Raw genomic sequence first — 17,601 nt, 5'->3', positions numbered from 1 at the left:
GGCCTTTTCACTCTCAATCTTCTGGGCTATTTAACACCTTAGGAAGGCCTCATCACTTTCCATCTTTTGGTCAACCTAACACACTTGGCCCCTCATGATGCACTTTATTTATTGGACCTTAGAAATGCTTTTTCACAGGTTTCCTCTTGTATTACCAGTGTACACCACCCTAAGCACAAAACACAGAAAAAAAAATAGATTAAAATTTCCAATGACAGCTTTTCGTCATGAATTTTCAGGTCACTTTATAGTCAAATAGTTCCCCACAAATTTCAGATCTTATACTTTTTGAGGTTTCCATATAAAATGTAAATTCAGTAAAGCATATATAGTTGACACAAAAGTACTTTTTACATTCATTATGAAACCAGCTTGTGAGAATTTGATACATCATGTACTGGTCACTGTTTTAAAAAATAAGATTGCATGATACAAATTAAAGCTTAAGAGTTGTTAAAAACTGTGGCCAAATTAAGAAGAAAAACAAACCCTACAACACCCGGACCACAAACACAAACAACACAAGTAAAGATCTACATGAGAAATCTTGGTTGCTCACTACACATGCTACATGATCTATGGATAAACAACTTAAGTTTAGGCATGAACTGAACAATATAGATTAATAAGAGTAGAGAAAATTTGAGAGTTTGAGACATTCGTTTATTTTTGTCTGTTTTCTTTTAAATTTCGAAAATGAGGAGGACATACTTTTCTGTTAATGTATTATAAATTTAATCTTAACTATTTTGTAGATTGTAAACAGAAAACTTAACCTTTCTTAGCCTCATAGAGTTGCTTTTATATTTAATGTTTGTTTTCAGCTATTAACACGATTAATTAATCAGAAAGACTCTTGAACCTTTCACTCGCTCATGAGATCTTTGACTTTCACTTGTTCTTTTTTAGACTTGTGTACCCTGTTTATAATCTGACTGGTACCCAGCTGTATATTATCTATCTGGTACCCTGTTCATTTACCAACTAGATTATCACCAATTTCCCCCTTCTTTACTTATTACCTGGACAAAATTTGTAATCCTAGCTTTTATTACATGATCTTATTTAGAGAACAAAACTTTGTTAGCAGATAAAAAGATATATTTTTACCCCTGAAGTCCTAGGAAACAGTTTTGTTTTGAGGTGGGGTGAGGTTGCAACTTTGCATTTAAAAAAACATAGTGGGTTTCTTTAACACGTTCTAACATGGACATTATATGCAATTGATTTACTTTGGGGAATTTCCCATTATTGCTAAGTCTTAAACATCCTAAAATGATGCATTCTGGATATTTCTATGTGTTAAAATGCATCAAAAGTCAACTTTATTGCAGATTTTATTGAATCATGTCCAAAGTACCAGCTCCTTTAAAGGGGGATTAAGACTTTTCAATCTCCTGGTTTTGAACCATTCAATCATGTGTCAATGGTCCAAGAAGATTCTAAAATTTAATTTGTTGTTGATTTTAGCTCAATACATTATTTTGCTATTTTTCAGATTAAGATTAAATTCTGAATTTAGCACAATGAAGTAAATTTGCCTAAATAGTAACTTTCACAAGCTTTGCTTTTCTACAGGTCTTAAATTTAATGGATAATTGTCTCAAAAATTCCTGTTTCATGATCTTTATTTTTAAAAAGCAAATTACCACCAATTCCTTTTTAACGTGATATATAATCATAGGGATCTTCTTGTGCTTATCTAACATGTGAACATTTTTTATGTATTTTGTAATTATCATTTATCAAGTTTTTTGCTAGAAGAAAACATATTAGCTTTTCAGCACAATCGGGTTTTAAATTTTACAATGCTTTGGTTGTTACATGTATTAACACCTAATGAAACAACATAGCAAAAAATATGTGTTTTCATAAAATGGGGGAATCGCAAGTGAAAATAAGCTATATATTGGTCAGCTATTGACAAAAATATTTTATGAAACAAAAGTGGCATTTTGATACAACAACAAATTTAAATATATTACAGTTTGTATTATCATAAAAAAAAAGAAAAAAAAAGGTTAAGGTCAGAAATTTGCATAGGATGATAGCATTCCTTCAGAAAGATTTTATTTAGTCCACCATTTTAAACACTTTTATTATAAATATAACAACTATATCTCCAATTTAATATTTTATTTGTTTGGACTTTAATGGGTCCTAATACAGCTTGCATTGATTTGTTTTCTATTGTGCTAGTATGAGTTCTCACATGATGAGCATGTCTTCTGTTCATTGGCCATTATAGGGTTGACATGCCTAAGTTATGTAATTTACCATTGAACAGAAACAAAAAACTTTTTAATATTTCCCTATTGTACCTCCCACAAATTATGGTCACTCTCCATGTTAGAGGTAAAAATGTTATGCATCTTTTTGGTTTCTTTTGCAGGAGAATGGAGGCATGATAAGACAAGTGGACTACGAGACCGTGACAACTTTTGACCAGCAATTTGTTGATGCCATAAAGCTTTTATGGTGTGATAGTGGTATACAAGAGTGCTATGATAGAAGGAGAGAGTACCAGCTCACAGACTCAGCCAAGTAGTAAGTAGGGCAGGGATACAGTCAATTAACTTAAAATGACACTCAGAAGACACTTAAAAAGTAGAATAACAAAAAAACGGAAACCAGGCGAAAACAGAAAGTCCCTCATCAAATGGCAAACACATCACACAAATGGATACCGTATAGCGGGTTATTTTCGCGGGGTGTAAATTTTCGCTTATTTTCGCGGATAGAAAAATATCGCCAAAATAAATTCCGCCAATTTAAAAGTGTACATGCAAAGGTAATGTTAAAAATGTTGAAACCGCCAAAATAATAACTGCCAAAATATTTCGTATACCTTATTCAATGAAAATCGTGAATTCCGCGAAAATAACCCGCTATAAGGTAACATGTGTACAACTGTCATATTTCTGACTTAGTACAGGCATTTTTAGTAGAAGATGGTGGATTAAACATGATTTAATAGCTAGCTATATTTCTCACTTGTATGACAGTTGAAATGATTTCTTAAGAAAACATGACCATTATAAAAAAAAATAAAAAAAATAGGACACAATCTCCATTTATTTTGTTTTATCATAATGTTAAACTCATACTGCATACATTCAACACCTGAACTTTTATTTGATATTTGTTAACAAAATCTTGTACATATTTTATTTTTATTTGAGAGGCAGAAATGAGCAAATCTAAACTGTTGTTTTTAATGACATTTTTTTGGCATTCAAGAACAAAAGAATCCAACCCTAGAATAGCGAGTGGTTAACTCTGTAGTGCAATTATTTTTATAATCGTAAAGTTTTCTAAAGAAATTTCAAAATGATGAATTATTTGATAAACATTAACTTAAACTATGACTTTTCTATTTCAGTTACTTGGACGATGTAGACAGATTAACTCAACCAAATTATCTACCGACGTTACAAGATATTTTACGTGTCAGAGTCCCCACTACAGGGATTATAGAATACCCTTTTGATCTGGATAGTATCATATTTCGGTAAGTAGCCAGATACATGTAGGTATCTCTACATGGCGGTTTTTGATGAAATATCAATATTTGATGAAGCCAGTTCATACAGCAAAATGTCCAGTATTAAATACACAATTGTTCTCACCAAGGCGAGTCCTGGAATCATGAAAATCTGTCTGGACTCATCATTTTAAGAAGGGAAAAAATGTGATGCCATTTCCATGCCTTATTTGGACATGACACTACATTACTGAATTATATAGCTGTAAAATTCATTCTAACAGCCAAAATTGACGAATGAGAACCCTGCCTTTACATGCTCTATTAGACTTTGAACTAAAGTATTGCCTTTTGCCTTCATCTTGAAACTTTAAGAGAGGATACATTTTTAGCTGACAACAGAATTCAGAAGATGTGGTATGATTGACAATGAGACAACTCTTCACAAGAATGTCAATTCACTCAAATATTCAGTTTTCAACACTTTTTTCGTCACGCTCGAAAGATATTGATTTAATAGGAACGAAAGATATCAGAGGGACATACAAACTCATCATAAAAATATATTGACAACGTCATGGCTAATATAGAAAAACGACAAACTAACAAATAAATGTACACAAAACATAACATAGAAAGCTAAAAGCAAAGCAAAACAAACCCCACCAAAAACTTCGTGACCTCAGGTGCTCTTTCTGGAAGGTTAATAATTGGTATATATGAATCAAATAAGTTCTACCCTTTTAGCTCATTTGTTAACTGTTCATTTAGGTAATTAAGAAAATAAATCATTAAATGATAATAAGCACTTAAATGTTAACCTTTAGATTTGTTTTTAAGATAATGAATTTTGTACAGAATAAGAAAAAGTATGTATTTTTATTTTGCAGAATGGTTGATGTTGGGGGCCAGAGGTCTGAAAGACGTAAATGGATCCATTGTTTTGAAAATGTAACGTCCATCATGTTCCTAGTCGCCTTAAGTGAATATGACCAAGTCTTAGTGGAATCTGATAATGAAGTAAGTAAGGCCAATTACTGGGGTCAGAGGGTCATAGAGTAAGTACAAGCAATTACTTGGGTCAAAAGGTCATGGAGTGAGTTTTTCTGTGGTTACTGATTTTGTGGTTGCCAGGGAACCATGAATTATAAATTCCAAATAATTATAAATTTTCTATAAATATTTATGCAGAATTGACAAAACCATGAAATCATATATCCGCGAAAAAGTTTTCCTCAATCCACGAAAATTGGTAACCGCAAAAAAATAAATGAATTCACAGTAATGTTAGTTCATAAATCATTATGAAATTGGGAACATGTCAAATAGACAACAAGTTACATTTTGTACAACCAAACCCAAGAGCAATGTATATTTAACATTGCAATTTTCTAAGAATTTACAAAAATGTTAGTTTAATTATGGCTCTACATGTAAAATATCAGAATGCATTTATTTTTTGTGAGTACCAATTTCTGTGGATTGAAGAAATATTGCGTGTTCATTGATACTTGATTAAGGTGGCTCGGGCCTATTCAAAGTTTCTATCAGAAGTGTCGTATTTTTTGTTATTTTATTCTTTGAAGAAAATGAATCAAATCGGTTGAAAAAATATAGGGGTCACGAACCAGTTAAGCTCAAAATTTTACTTTTAAAGTGGTATGTAAAAAGGACCATTTTTCAATGAAATGATAGGGAAAATAGAGGTGTTGACATATTTTTATCGGAATATCAAAAAAACGTTCTATGACAATTGGTCCAAAACTGTAATATGAAAAGCTGGAATATAGCTTCAAAAATGAGCCAATAAAAAAAATATGTCACCGATAATGAAAAAAAACATATTTTGCCTTAAAACCCAAATTTTGGCGGGAAAATGGTGAAAATGGGTGAAATGTCATTTTGACCCTTTAACAAATACAGATAATAACGAAAATATTCTATTAGTCACATAACTTCAATAATTTAACATTTCTAATCAATCAAAATATTTAACAAAATTATATTGAATTTACGACAAATAATTTTGTAATTCATGCGTATAACTATGCGCAGTTGAATAGTCCCGAGCCACCTTAAGTGGTTTTTGCCAAATTGACAAAGTCTGAATACAATCTTAAAGAAAGTTTCTAATTCGATGAATATTTGTGGTTAACTTTTCTATACTCAAATAAGCAAACATTGGTACTCATCAGATAATAAGAATCCAGGTATTGGGATACTCAAGAAGTAGCATTATTTGTATCATTAAAAACATGGCAAATATTTCTGAATTTTTAGTACTTGGTCAGAATGTCATGAAGTATACCATGTACCAATTAAACTCTTGATAACAGTCAAAGATATTTATCTGAAACATTTTTTCTTTGTTTCTTGTGTCTGATATTTTTGTGGATCAAGGACAAGACATGGAAAATGTATGGAAATGACGTATACATAAAGACACCTCATGTTTTTATGTCAATCTATGTCAATTTACAATCTGAACAACTATGATAACCCTTTGTACATGAGGCCGCACTTAAAAATATGTTGTTTTGCCCAAACCCTACCAAAAGGTTGAGACAGTGGATAGGAAGGTAGGCATTTTTTTTTTTTTTCAAAAAAAGAAATTGAAGTATCAGATGTTTATTAGTCTTCATGTATATTTGATTAAAAAAAAACTTCTCCAAATCAGGACAATAAAAGAATTTGAGTAGACTGCTTTTTTCTGGGTAGGTAGCTTTTGGGCAAACAAACCAATTATGTATTATGGCCTGATGTACATATTTTGATATTCTAAACCAAAAAGACATATAGCTGAACAACAAATTGCCAGGCCATGGAAAGAATAATAGAAATATGTTATTTACACCGACTTCATTAGCTTGTCTTAGCAGGTTGATTTGTTATTATAATTTAATTCTGATGAAGCCAATTTACAAAACAAAGTGACCTATAGTTGTTCATGTCTGTGTCATTTTGGTCTTTTGTGGATACCACATCTTCCTTTTTATAAAAAAGACATTTTTCTTGTTCCTCATTGATCATTTGATGATAATAGATACAGAAACCTAAATACAGATAAACAAACAACACAGGCAACCAAAATCATGTCAACAACCAACAGATGTCTATAGATTAAAGTGCCAATGAGACAACTCTCCATAATTTGTAAAAGTTTACCATTATAGGTCAAAGTAAGGTCTTCAACACTGAGCCTTGATTCACACTGAATAGCAAGCTATAATATGTATTTAAAAAAATACTATTGTAAAATCATTCATACAGGAAAATCAAGGGTCTAAGCTCCATATTAATATAAAAAAAAACAATGAAACCAAGAACATTTATGAACCACATCACCAAACAAGAACCACTGTCCAGCAGTAAATAGTGGAGTCAAAGGCATAACATAGAAATAGGTTCATAGTTCCAGGATTAAAATGTTTGTTTCCATAGTTTCAGAACTCTAAACTAATCCTTATTCTTCCATTTTAGAATCGTATGGTGGAATCTAAAACATTGTTTAGGACCATAATCACATACCCATGGTTCCAGAACTCCTCAGTAATCCTCTTTCTTCCATTTTAGAATCGTATGGAGGAATCTAAAACATTGTTTAGGACCATAATCACATACCCATGGTTCCAGAACTCCTCAGTAATCCTCTTTCTTCCATTTCAGAATCGTATGGAGGAATCTAAAGCATTGTTTAGGACAATCCTCTTTCTTCCATTTCAGAATCGTATGGAGGAATCCAAAGCATTGTTTAGAACCATTATCACATACCCATGGTTCCAGAACTCCTCAGTAATCATATTTCTTCCATTTCAGAATCGTATGGAGGAATCTAAAGCATTGTTTAGGACCATTATCACATACCCATGGTTCCAGAACTCCTCAGTAATCCTCTTTCTCAACAAGAAAGATCTCCTAGAAGAGAAAATTATGCTATCACATTTGGTAGATTACTTTCCTGAATTTGATGGTAAGTTTAGATTAGTTCTTGAGGAAGAAGTAAAATCACAAAAATATTTAACTCCGAGGAAAATTCAAAACTTAGTCACTAATCAAATGGCAAAATCACATAATAACACACATCAAACGAATGGACAACAACTGTCATATTCCAGACTAGGTACAGGTATTTTCAAATGTAGAAAATGGTGGATTGAACCTTGTTTTATAGTGATAAACCTCTCACTCTATGTATGAATAAACCTCTCACTCTATGTATGACAGTTGTTCATTCTGGTGGGAAATGCTATTGAGTTAAGGATGCTTGCACTAGAAAAAACAAAGAGCTATCAAGCCCGCTTACTGCCTATGATGCCTGTAAACAGCTATTATTATTGACTAGATCGATTTTATAGACGTTCTACATTCAAAATAGCTGTCGTATTTCAAAGTTGCTGTCAATCAGTTAATTTTGCCGTCTGCAGTTAAAATCGTCTTTCCGCTCGGCAGATTTGACCTTTACCTTTTAATCCCTCTGATACCATCAGATAACGACGGCCCTTTAACAGACGTCCGTTTAATTAATTACAATGCAAGAAGTTAAATCTCGCGATCGATATCGTGAACGTTAACGTTGTTAAAAGTTATTACAATAACTATATAAGTAATGTTTATATGTGGTATCTTTCAAATTAATACAATTATCATGAATGCAAATTTTAATATTTAAGATTTAAAATTAACCGCTCAAAAGAATTGAAAAAGTCACATTTGTTCTTTATATTCTTAATTACCACAAGTAAACATCGTCCAAAGCTTATGAGTTGTTTTCATAAGCAGACCTACCTGAGATTAATTCACATCAAAGGAAACCACCTTAATTAGTAGGAGCGGCTATTTGTCAATTTCAATGACAGTGTAATAAAAAAAAGTTGTAAAATGAAGGAATGTTGAAATAGTTAATTGATTTATATAAATTAACATTATTGAAAGGATTCATATTGCTGAAATCGTACATTTAATCATATGTTTAATATAAAGATATTCAATTGAAAGACTAAGTATCATTATTAACCATTTTTTCTGTTGCTTTAGGTACACATATAGGTATGTGCGCATTTAACAGGCACGCGATTTTTTTTATGAAAGTGTTTTTTAACATTTCATAATTCTTTTAAAGGGATTCAAACATCAGATTTGAGTGAATTATATAGACCGAATAACCTAAATATTGCAATAAATCACGTGCCTGTTATTTTCTTGTTTTACAATTGTTTGATTTTTTAATTTGAAATTGTTTACGTTGACTAACAGAATCGTTTTATGATAGAACAGAGCAGACTTGTCTTTATTTGACTAACATTATTTTATTCTGTTTAGATTAGAATGCATGTATATGTAGCGTACAATATTCAAAAGTATTCCGAATATAATACGGAGATGTTCATGTGAACAGAGACATATTATATACACATGTGTATATATGTCTCTGATGTGAATGAATAATTAGTTAGTGTATTTTCCTAGGAAAACATCTTCAATCAGATGCAATCAAATAAAGTTAATATATTACATGCTTTCTTTTCCCTAATTGGTTATTAGAAGCCGAGATGTCAATTTATCAAATTTTATGACATATTGTATATATATTGTATATCTTTATTCTCATAAACCAAAGTACAATAACAGAGGCTCACAGTTTACAAACATAAAAAATTCGTGAGAAATATAAATATTTTAAACTCTATGATTTCCACAAAGAAGTCTACACGAGAAACCTATTTTATACTGAAATATTACAGAAATCTTTTCAAACTCCTTCATACACGTGGGAAATATATGCTTTCTATAGTTCTACTATCATAGTATGCACGTTGTATTACTTGCTTTAATAATTATTTACTTGAATATCTGTACACTTGCCGGAAAACTCTATTGTTAAAATCTATTCATCGCCTCTTTGGTCAAGACGAATAGAATATCCATGAAGAGAAGTACACGAAATAAACATATTACTTAATTGATTGTGAAAAAGGTTTTAAACGTAATGCGACATTCCCGGTATTTGTTTTAATATATAAAAAAAACATGCCCCACCTACACCCACATTTGATTGGTCCGTGTAACAATATATACTATTATTGCTTATTTCTAATTGGATCAATTTGATGTGGATGTGTGAACGATAGACTAGACAATACACACTTTCAATTAACAAAACCGACAGCGTAAAAGGTGTCTAGCCGTTAAAAACTTCAGTCTTTATCACTTCCGAAAAGAAAGATAGAATTTAGTCATTCCTCAGAATGCGATTATAACATAATGCTTATCAAACACTTACTGCAAAGAATAATAGTCCAACAACTTTATGTATAAAGGAAAAGTACCAATTAATAGAGAAAATGGACTAAAAATTAAAGTTTCCAGAAAGACGGGCCTACAATAAATGTTAAACAAGTATGCAATTGTGTGTCATGTAGTCAAGCATAAATCGATGGCCTGTATTTTTTTACTATGCACATATTGTTTTATTTTTTCAACCAAAACCGACTTGTGTATTGCTGTTAAATAAACTTTCATCACCTCAGAATGTATTTTGCATTCTCACACCATTCACGTATATTCTTCAATCATGTTACAATAATCAGTGAAGTTTATGTTCAGTTACCAAGCGTAAACAAATCAAATGTGATTATGATCCAGAGTATTTGGACCGTATGCGTATAATCGTACGGTCCGACCATACGCGTACGGTCGGACCGTATGAGTATTCGCGTACGGTCCAGTACGAGCTGATCATACATGTTGTTGGATCATATGGGTTAAATTTAAACAAACCTTATCACAATCTTTATTTTTAGTTTTACAAATTGATATTATTTGTATTATTGTTCCGAATCCTAGTTTGGTACTCTCGCCTACAGTGACACTTGCTACCACACAAGTAACGTAATTTCCGAATTTCTCGCTACATTGGTGACCTTCTGCTGTTGTTTTTTCTATGGTTGTGTTGTTGTCTCTTTGACACATTCCCCATTTCCATTCTCAATTTTATTAATATTGTTTTTAACATTTACATGTTTGCAGATCATGCATGTTCCTTTGAATTTGCATTTTTTTTGTAAAGTTGCTAAATATTAAAAAAAATGTCCTCCTACATTGTGTTTACTTCCGAAATCTTCATAATTCAATTAATGTATTACTGATCGACATGCTAAATACAAGAGATTAACATATTTAATTAGCGTGACTTTTTTGAATAGTTAAAATGTACAGTTTTTATTTCAATTGCAATTGAACTTTTTTATATTAATTTGAGAGTTAAGTTATGCTGATTCGTTATACGCATTTGTATCTAATAAACTTGACTAATTTCTTAATTTTAGTCAGACACATTCCCCATTTCCATAATACAATACAATCCTACATAAACGTACAATGAAGGAAAGAAGGAGAGAACAAACAAGATAGAGACGGCAGAAAAGAAAAAACTTGACACGGTCCGAGTGTATGAGTATTTTCAAAAAGTATGCATACGGTCCACATTGTACGCGTACAGTCCAAAAACTCATACTGTCTGGAACAATTATACTGTGATGCCTTTTTAACATTTAATGGTTTTTAGCAACCTGCAGCATTGTCTTTATCACCGTCTTTGTAAAATGCATTAAAATATGAATTCGGTGCTAAATAAAAAAAAAGAAGTTTTGTATGTGTCGAAAGCCAAATACAGAGATTTTATAACGCGGATTTTATACTTTAAATATAATTACATTGTTGCTGCTTAAAACGTCCAGTGGCAAATATTTTTTTCATAGTCGGGACTAGTTTGATATTTGCCCAAGTGCATCTACTATTGTCATTGGCTATCATATGGAAAAAGTAAAGAAAAACCATACTCGTTGTTATCTGACATTACCGAGCTATAAGTTCGATTTTTCCTTTTATAGCCCAAATTTCATACAATCTTGTTTGCCATGGTATTGTTTTCTTTGTAACCGAGAGCTTTTCTCTATAAAGATTATAACTTGTACCTCGCCATTCATATAATTAATCGCTAATATATTAAAAAAAAAATTTTGAGTATGTTACTAATATTTGTTTTATATGCGTTCAGTGGTAACTATACCATGCATACATGTCAAGTATGTCGGCTATCGTACATATTATTGAACCTGTACAAAATTAAAGAACCTTTGTGAGCACGCTCATATACCCCACGTCTTCATATTTTCACTGGAGAAACAAAATCTCGTCGATATGCACAACTACATAGTATGTCCTTATTATCTGAAAAGGTTTCGTGAAATTCTGTTGTGTGGTTTGAGAGGAGTTGCGATGACAAACTGTTGCAGTAGTACATTAAAGTAAATAATTAAAAGGGGCGTAACTCCTAGAAAAAAATTGAATCGCAATTTCCTGTCGATATCCACAACTACATAGTATGTCCTTATCATCTGAAAGGTTTCGTGAAATTCTGTTGTGTGGTTTGAGAGCAGTTGCGATGACAAACTGTTGCAGTAGTACATTAAAGAAAATAGGTTCAAAGAGGCTTAACTCCTAGAAAAAAATTGAATCGCAATTTCCCGTCGATATCCACAACTACATAGTATGTCCTTATTATCTGAAAAGGTTTCGTGAAATTCTGTTGAGTGGTTTGAGAGGAGTTGCGATGACAAACTGTTACAGTAGTACATTAAAGTAAATAAGTTCAAAGGGGCGTAACTCCTAGAAAAAATTGAATCGCAATTTCCCGTCGATATCCACAACTACATAGTATGTCCTTATCATCTGAAAAGGTTTCGTGAAATTCTGTTGTGTGGTTTGAGAGGAGTTGAGATGACAAGAAACAGGACTGACGGACGGACGGACGGACGGGTCAAAAACATTATACCCTGCGCAACCCGTTGCGTGGGGTATAATAACTAAACTTTATTGAATGCAGTTATACCGATAAGAATGTTACAACAAAAGTAATATCTGTCAATACCCCGGTATGATGAAAGCTTTAAATGTAACGCATGACCGATTGTCCCCATCGACGGGCAATGCACGCCTATTTTGTGTACAATTCTACGGTTGTGTATACAAGTTCTTTCACGCAGCAAGGCTGGAAATAAGAAAAAATACAGGACAGGAGTTATGAGTAAGAAACATTTGCTGGACAGACAGCTTTGCGAAAAAAAACATTATTTTTCATCTAAGCCACCCCCTTAAAATTCAAATGGAAGCTCCGCCTTGTGAACCGGCTGGTTTCTCCTAAAGATGATACAATAACGTATACGTAAGCGTAAGGGTCGACATCAAAAATTCTATGTAGGATAAAAAAATTAAAAAAAATTCAATTGTGTATCCTTGGTTAATTTTTTTATGTCGTCCATAACAATAGACGGAAAAAATCAAAACGTTGGGTTGTTTGAGTGATTGTTGGTTGCGTCCCTAGTGGAAACTATTTCATGCATGTCGAAGACGATAGAAAACAATAGAGTCAACGTCCAGTAAAAGAGGCTGTCCGAAAATAAAGATGGGTATCAATTTCGAGAGTATTTTGGATAAAAATATAAAAACAAAATTTAATAATGCAACAACTACTTTTTACATAGTCCAGCTTGCTGTACACATCTTTGTTTTTACATAAACAACAAGAAAATGTGATAGTACACGGATGCCCCATCCGCACTATCATTTTCTATGTTCAGTACCAGTAGACCGTGAAGATGGGAGTAAAAAACTTTAAATTGGCATTGAAATTAAAAGATCATATCACAGGGAACATGTGTACTCAGTTTCAAGTTGATTTTGGGTTGACATCAAAACAACAAAAACAACCAAAGTTTTTAAGTTGAAGACGGAGGGAAAAAGAAACGAATGAACGGACAGACCGTAACGGACCTCCAGACCAGAATACACAATGCCCATAAAAATGGGCTTAAAATGAGGCATGGAAAGTGAAGATGATTGCAGAGCTTGTAATAAATTATCATAGTTGAAATAAATATTCTATCAGCAAAGGCCCAGCCCCATTTTTGGCGAGCCTACGATGAAAACGCGAAACATAGCGATCCTCCATTCCGTCTGCGTCGTCCGCAAATATTCACTCTGTGGTTAAAGTTTTTAAAATTCTGATAAAAATTATCTTTGATTTCCACCAAACTTTAAAAAAAAAAAAAAGATGTGGTATGATTACCAATGAGACAACTATCCACAAAAGACCAAAATGACACAAACATTAACAATTATAGGTCACCGTACAGCCTTCAACAATGAGCAAAGCCTTTAGCCACATTATTTATGTATGTGTCTGTACCAAGTCCGGCGCCTGTAATTCAGGTGTTGTCGTTTGTGTATGTGATACAATTTTTTTTTTCGTTAATTTTTCTATAAATTAGGCTGTTAGTTTTCTCGTTTGAATTGTTTTACATTGTCATATTGGGGCCTTTTATAGCCGACTATGCGGTATGGGCTTTGCTCATTGTTGAAGGCCGTACGTTGAACTATAGTTATTAATGTCTGTGTTATTTTGTTTTTTTTTGTGGACAGAGGTCTCATTGGCCATCATACCACATTTTTTTTTTATATTTTACAGAAGCTTCTGACAATCAAAAGATAGTATCGAGAGGAGTTTTTTTATTGATTTTTTTTCGTCATTTTTGTTAACAGCAAAAGTAGGCGAGACACTGGGTTCCGCATCTTTGTTAGCTAAGGGTTACGATCCATTCCCGTTCTCTCCACGGTACCGACGTGGAGAAAACGGGAGTGGATCGTAATCCTTGGCAAGCGAAGATGTGGGTTCCGCAGAACCCTTACAAATTTTCAACCCTGAAATTCGACTTCAAATTAATTATGTTGTTTTTGTCATATACATCTGAAAACAGTTATTCCTATGTCAATATTTGTTCTTAGTTAAATAAGTTCATGCATAACTATAGCATACCTAAAAAAAACATATGTAAATTATATGGTTTTAAAATGTTTAATTTATACTTTAGATAATATTTATTAGCACAAAAAAAATCACAAGTCTCTTGCTATACACATCATTATTTTGTGAATCCGAATAATTCGGTCCCTCCCCGAAATGGTCCTCTCCTACTTGCGAGGTTATCGTAGATCAGCGTAATATAAACGACTGAATTATTCGGATTAGTTAGTCATTGTAATTAGTAACACCCCAAAATCAGTCTTCCTTGACATTTCCGGCTATTTGAATTTAGTGCGAGTTTTCCTCGACATTTTCGAATTACCGACAGCTACATGTATATTACCTGTAATAGGTTAGGTGTCGCAACAAGTCTTCTATGTGCGCTTATTTGTATTGTGTATAATGCCACATTGATCGTATCTCAAGATTTCTGCGACTTTAATTGTTCAATAAAATTTATTCCAGATCAACGTTTAAATAATAAAGTTAAACTTATTGTTTGTATAGCATACTACTTTAGTGTATAATTTTAGAACGTGAAAAGTTTGTCCGCAAGTGAGACTGACTGACTGACAGTATGTAGACGAATAAGACCATGGAAGTAATACATTAAGTCAATATTGGTATCAAATAAAATATATACGAAAAACATTTAAATGAACTTATTTTGCGTGCCGAGATGAAAATTCACTTGTTGCGGGGAATCGCGTTGAGAAAAACAAAAGTTATGATGCGAGTTACGAAAGTCGGGTTGAGAGTTAAGCCAAAAGCTAGGTGTGCGTGAAAATAAGGAAAACCATTAAAACAAATGGTGTATCTCTAACAATTTATGATGCTTGCTTATAGAATGATTTACTATATTGTTGATTCTTTTTTGTTTGGACTTCATCCTAGTTTCGTAAAAAAGAGGTGCTTACATAACCACTACGCAAAGTATGGTTATTTTGTGAAGAAACAAATAGCCTTTTGAAATTATTACAGCTAATTTCCAAATGCATGTAAAGCAATATTTTGGTTAGCTTGCTTGCTTTGTTTTTGTATTGTACAATTGTAATTAAAATATATAACACAGTTTAATTGCCTATAAATTGTTTGAAGATGTCAATTTTTAATGTTAAGCTCGAATTTACGTTTATACAAACAAAGCAAGCAAGCCTTCCAAAGTACTCTACAAGGTTTAGGAAACTAGCTGTAATTATTATTAAATCCCATAGCTTGCAGCGTCATAATTAACGGAAAAGGGGGTAGCAACTTAACTATTTTGCATATATGTAAAATACCCCTTCTGCAGATTTCGTTAAGAGAGGCCTCTTTTGGGCAAAAATCAAATAATTTAATTGGTGTAAAATCCAAATATAGGGTTATTACGAAGACAACAATAAGAAGTATAGTGTACAACATATAAAATTCGTATTCTATATTTAGATGTTTTGGATGAGGTGTTTCATTTGCAAATTTTAGACAGTTGCAGAAACAATATATTTTATGGACCCCTGAACATTTGTTATTTGACCGTGACACTCAACATTGTTGGTGTTCAAAAATGAAATGACTAAAGGTTAAAAGGTTTGGTTGAGCGCCCATAAAATCTGTTTAATCCAGTCGCATTTGCGTCCGTCCAAAGTCAAGAACGCTGATAGGCTGTGTTGGTCTTGTATGCTGCTTTTTTTTTGGGGGGGGGGGGGGGGTCATCTAAATGTTTCTGAGAATTGCGTCCATATTTTTGATACGCTGTGTTTCGGGGCCTGATCGGGGCAGCCTCTGGTGTGGACTTTCTCGCTGTGTTGTGCATGTGCATTGGTGTCATTGGGTTGACTTGTTTATGTTTGTTGGGTTGTTGTCTCTTTGACATTTTCCCTGTTTCCATTCATTATTCTATAAATGTAGTAGACTAGTCAAATATACTTTTGTAAAAGATACAGAAGACGCCGTTATGGACTATGTAACCTCTTGTTAAAAAATAATACAAAAATATACAATACCCAGCTGATATCTGATATTTGATAACCCTAATATGCATAAAATTCACAGATTTCTCCTCAATTAATTCATCTACCGTAGATTGCCAATCTGTGTTACCAGTATTTATCACTTATGTGGTCATATTTGTAGTTTCTATTTCATAATGCACAAGAATGGCGTATACCACATTCATTCCTTAATTTGAATAGTTCTAATTAACCACTCTGAATTTTTAATAGAAGAAACACAATCCCTATATCTTCGATGGGTTACTTCCTTTGATATTCAATCCTATTAGGGTATAATATTGGCACGAGATTGGGTAACGTGTTTATCGCCATTAATCAAAATACCAGGATTGACCCCGTAAAAGTACATAGGCGGATCCAGCCCCCCTTTTTTAGTGAGAAAAGTTTGTACGATTATATAGGGAATCACTGAAGCATGACTAAAGCGACACCTTCCTATATAAAAAGTTCTGCACCCGCAACTTATGCATATATTACGTTATGTTTTCTTTTCCGAATTATGTCCTACTAGAACTTATTTAAAATGTTTTGTCGTACGTCCATTTCTCGTAGTCTGTCAAATCCCAGAACACCGGAAATGTCTCCCGCTCTTGTTAGCTTTTATAAAAAATCTTCTCCCCTTCAAACTATTGGGCCAAGTATAACCTCTGAAACAACTGGTCCGAGACCACAATTATTTCGTATTTCTTTTAGAACATAAATGAAAATAAAAAAAATCCCACCTGCGCTTTCTCAAAGAAACTTTTAGTGTGTTGTTAATTAATGGCAAGTAACCCACTGTCAACACTAGGGACTATATTTGTAAAAGGGACGTCAATTGTGGTCTCGGACCAACTGTAATGTGCATTAACGAAAGAAATACACCAAACCATGAGACTCCTGGAGTGGTCCTGCTTTTTATATGCATAATATGTATGTAGACTTGTCCGCAATGACATGTGCGTAAAATTTAACAAGCTCATAGATCAATACCATTTACTGCAACATACGTTGATATAAGTAATTTGCAAATTATCACAATCTCTAAAAAATATAAAATATAAAAAAAAAAGGTAATTGCAGATCATTTCAACATAACTGCATTTTCAATAAACTAATCTTAATTATTTGTTCTTTGTATCGAAAAATTGAAGTAATAGGAGATTGACTAGGCGTGTTTATTTCTGCTTATATTAATTCGATATAACGTTTGAATTCAGAGGCGGATTTACCGGGGGTACCCCCCCCCCCCCGCAATTCAGGCAGGAACATATATAGATATACTG

General features: G+C 32.8%; 1 protein-coding gene across 3 annotated transcripts in view; it reads left to right on the top strand.

Moving 5' to 3' along the window:
• LOC134719085 (guanine nucleotide-binding protein G(q) subunit alpha) overlaps positions 1-17,601 on the top strand; it is a 44,498-nt gene that overhangs the window by 11,061 nt on the left and 15,836 nt on the right. For 2 of the 3 annotated variants that reach the window (XM_063582028.1, XM_063582029.1), the window contains 4 exons: positions 2,393-2,547; positions 3,383-3,511; positions 4,375-4,504; positions 7,301-7,454. In XM_063582028.1, coding sequence (XP_063438098.1) covers positions 2,393-2,547; positions 3,383-3,511; positions 4,375-4,504; positions 7,301-7,454 — 568 coding nt within the window. Of the gene's footprint in view, positions 1-2,392; positions 2,548-3,382; positions 3,512-4,374; positions 4,505-7,300; positions 7,455-8,518; positions 8,827-17,601 lie in introns of those variants that run through there. The other variant, XM_063582030.1, reaches the window with a different exon arrangement.

This window comes from Mytilus trossulus, chromosome 5 (assembly GCF_036588685.1).
Source record: "Mytilus trossulus isolate FHL-02 chromosome 5, PNRI_Mtr1.1.1.hap1, whole genome shotgun sequence".
Taxonomy (NCBI): domain Eukaryota; kingdom Metazoa; phylum Mollusca; class Bivalvia; order Mytilida; family Mytilidae; genus Mytilus; species Mytilus trossulus.
This window is presented reverse-complemented; position numbering and strand designations above follow the sequence as displayed.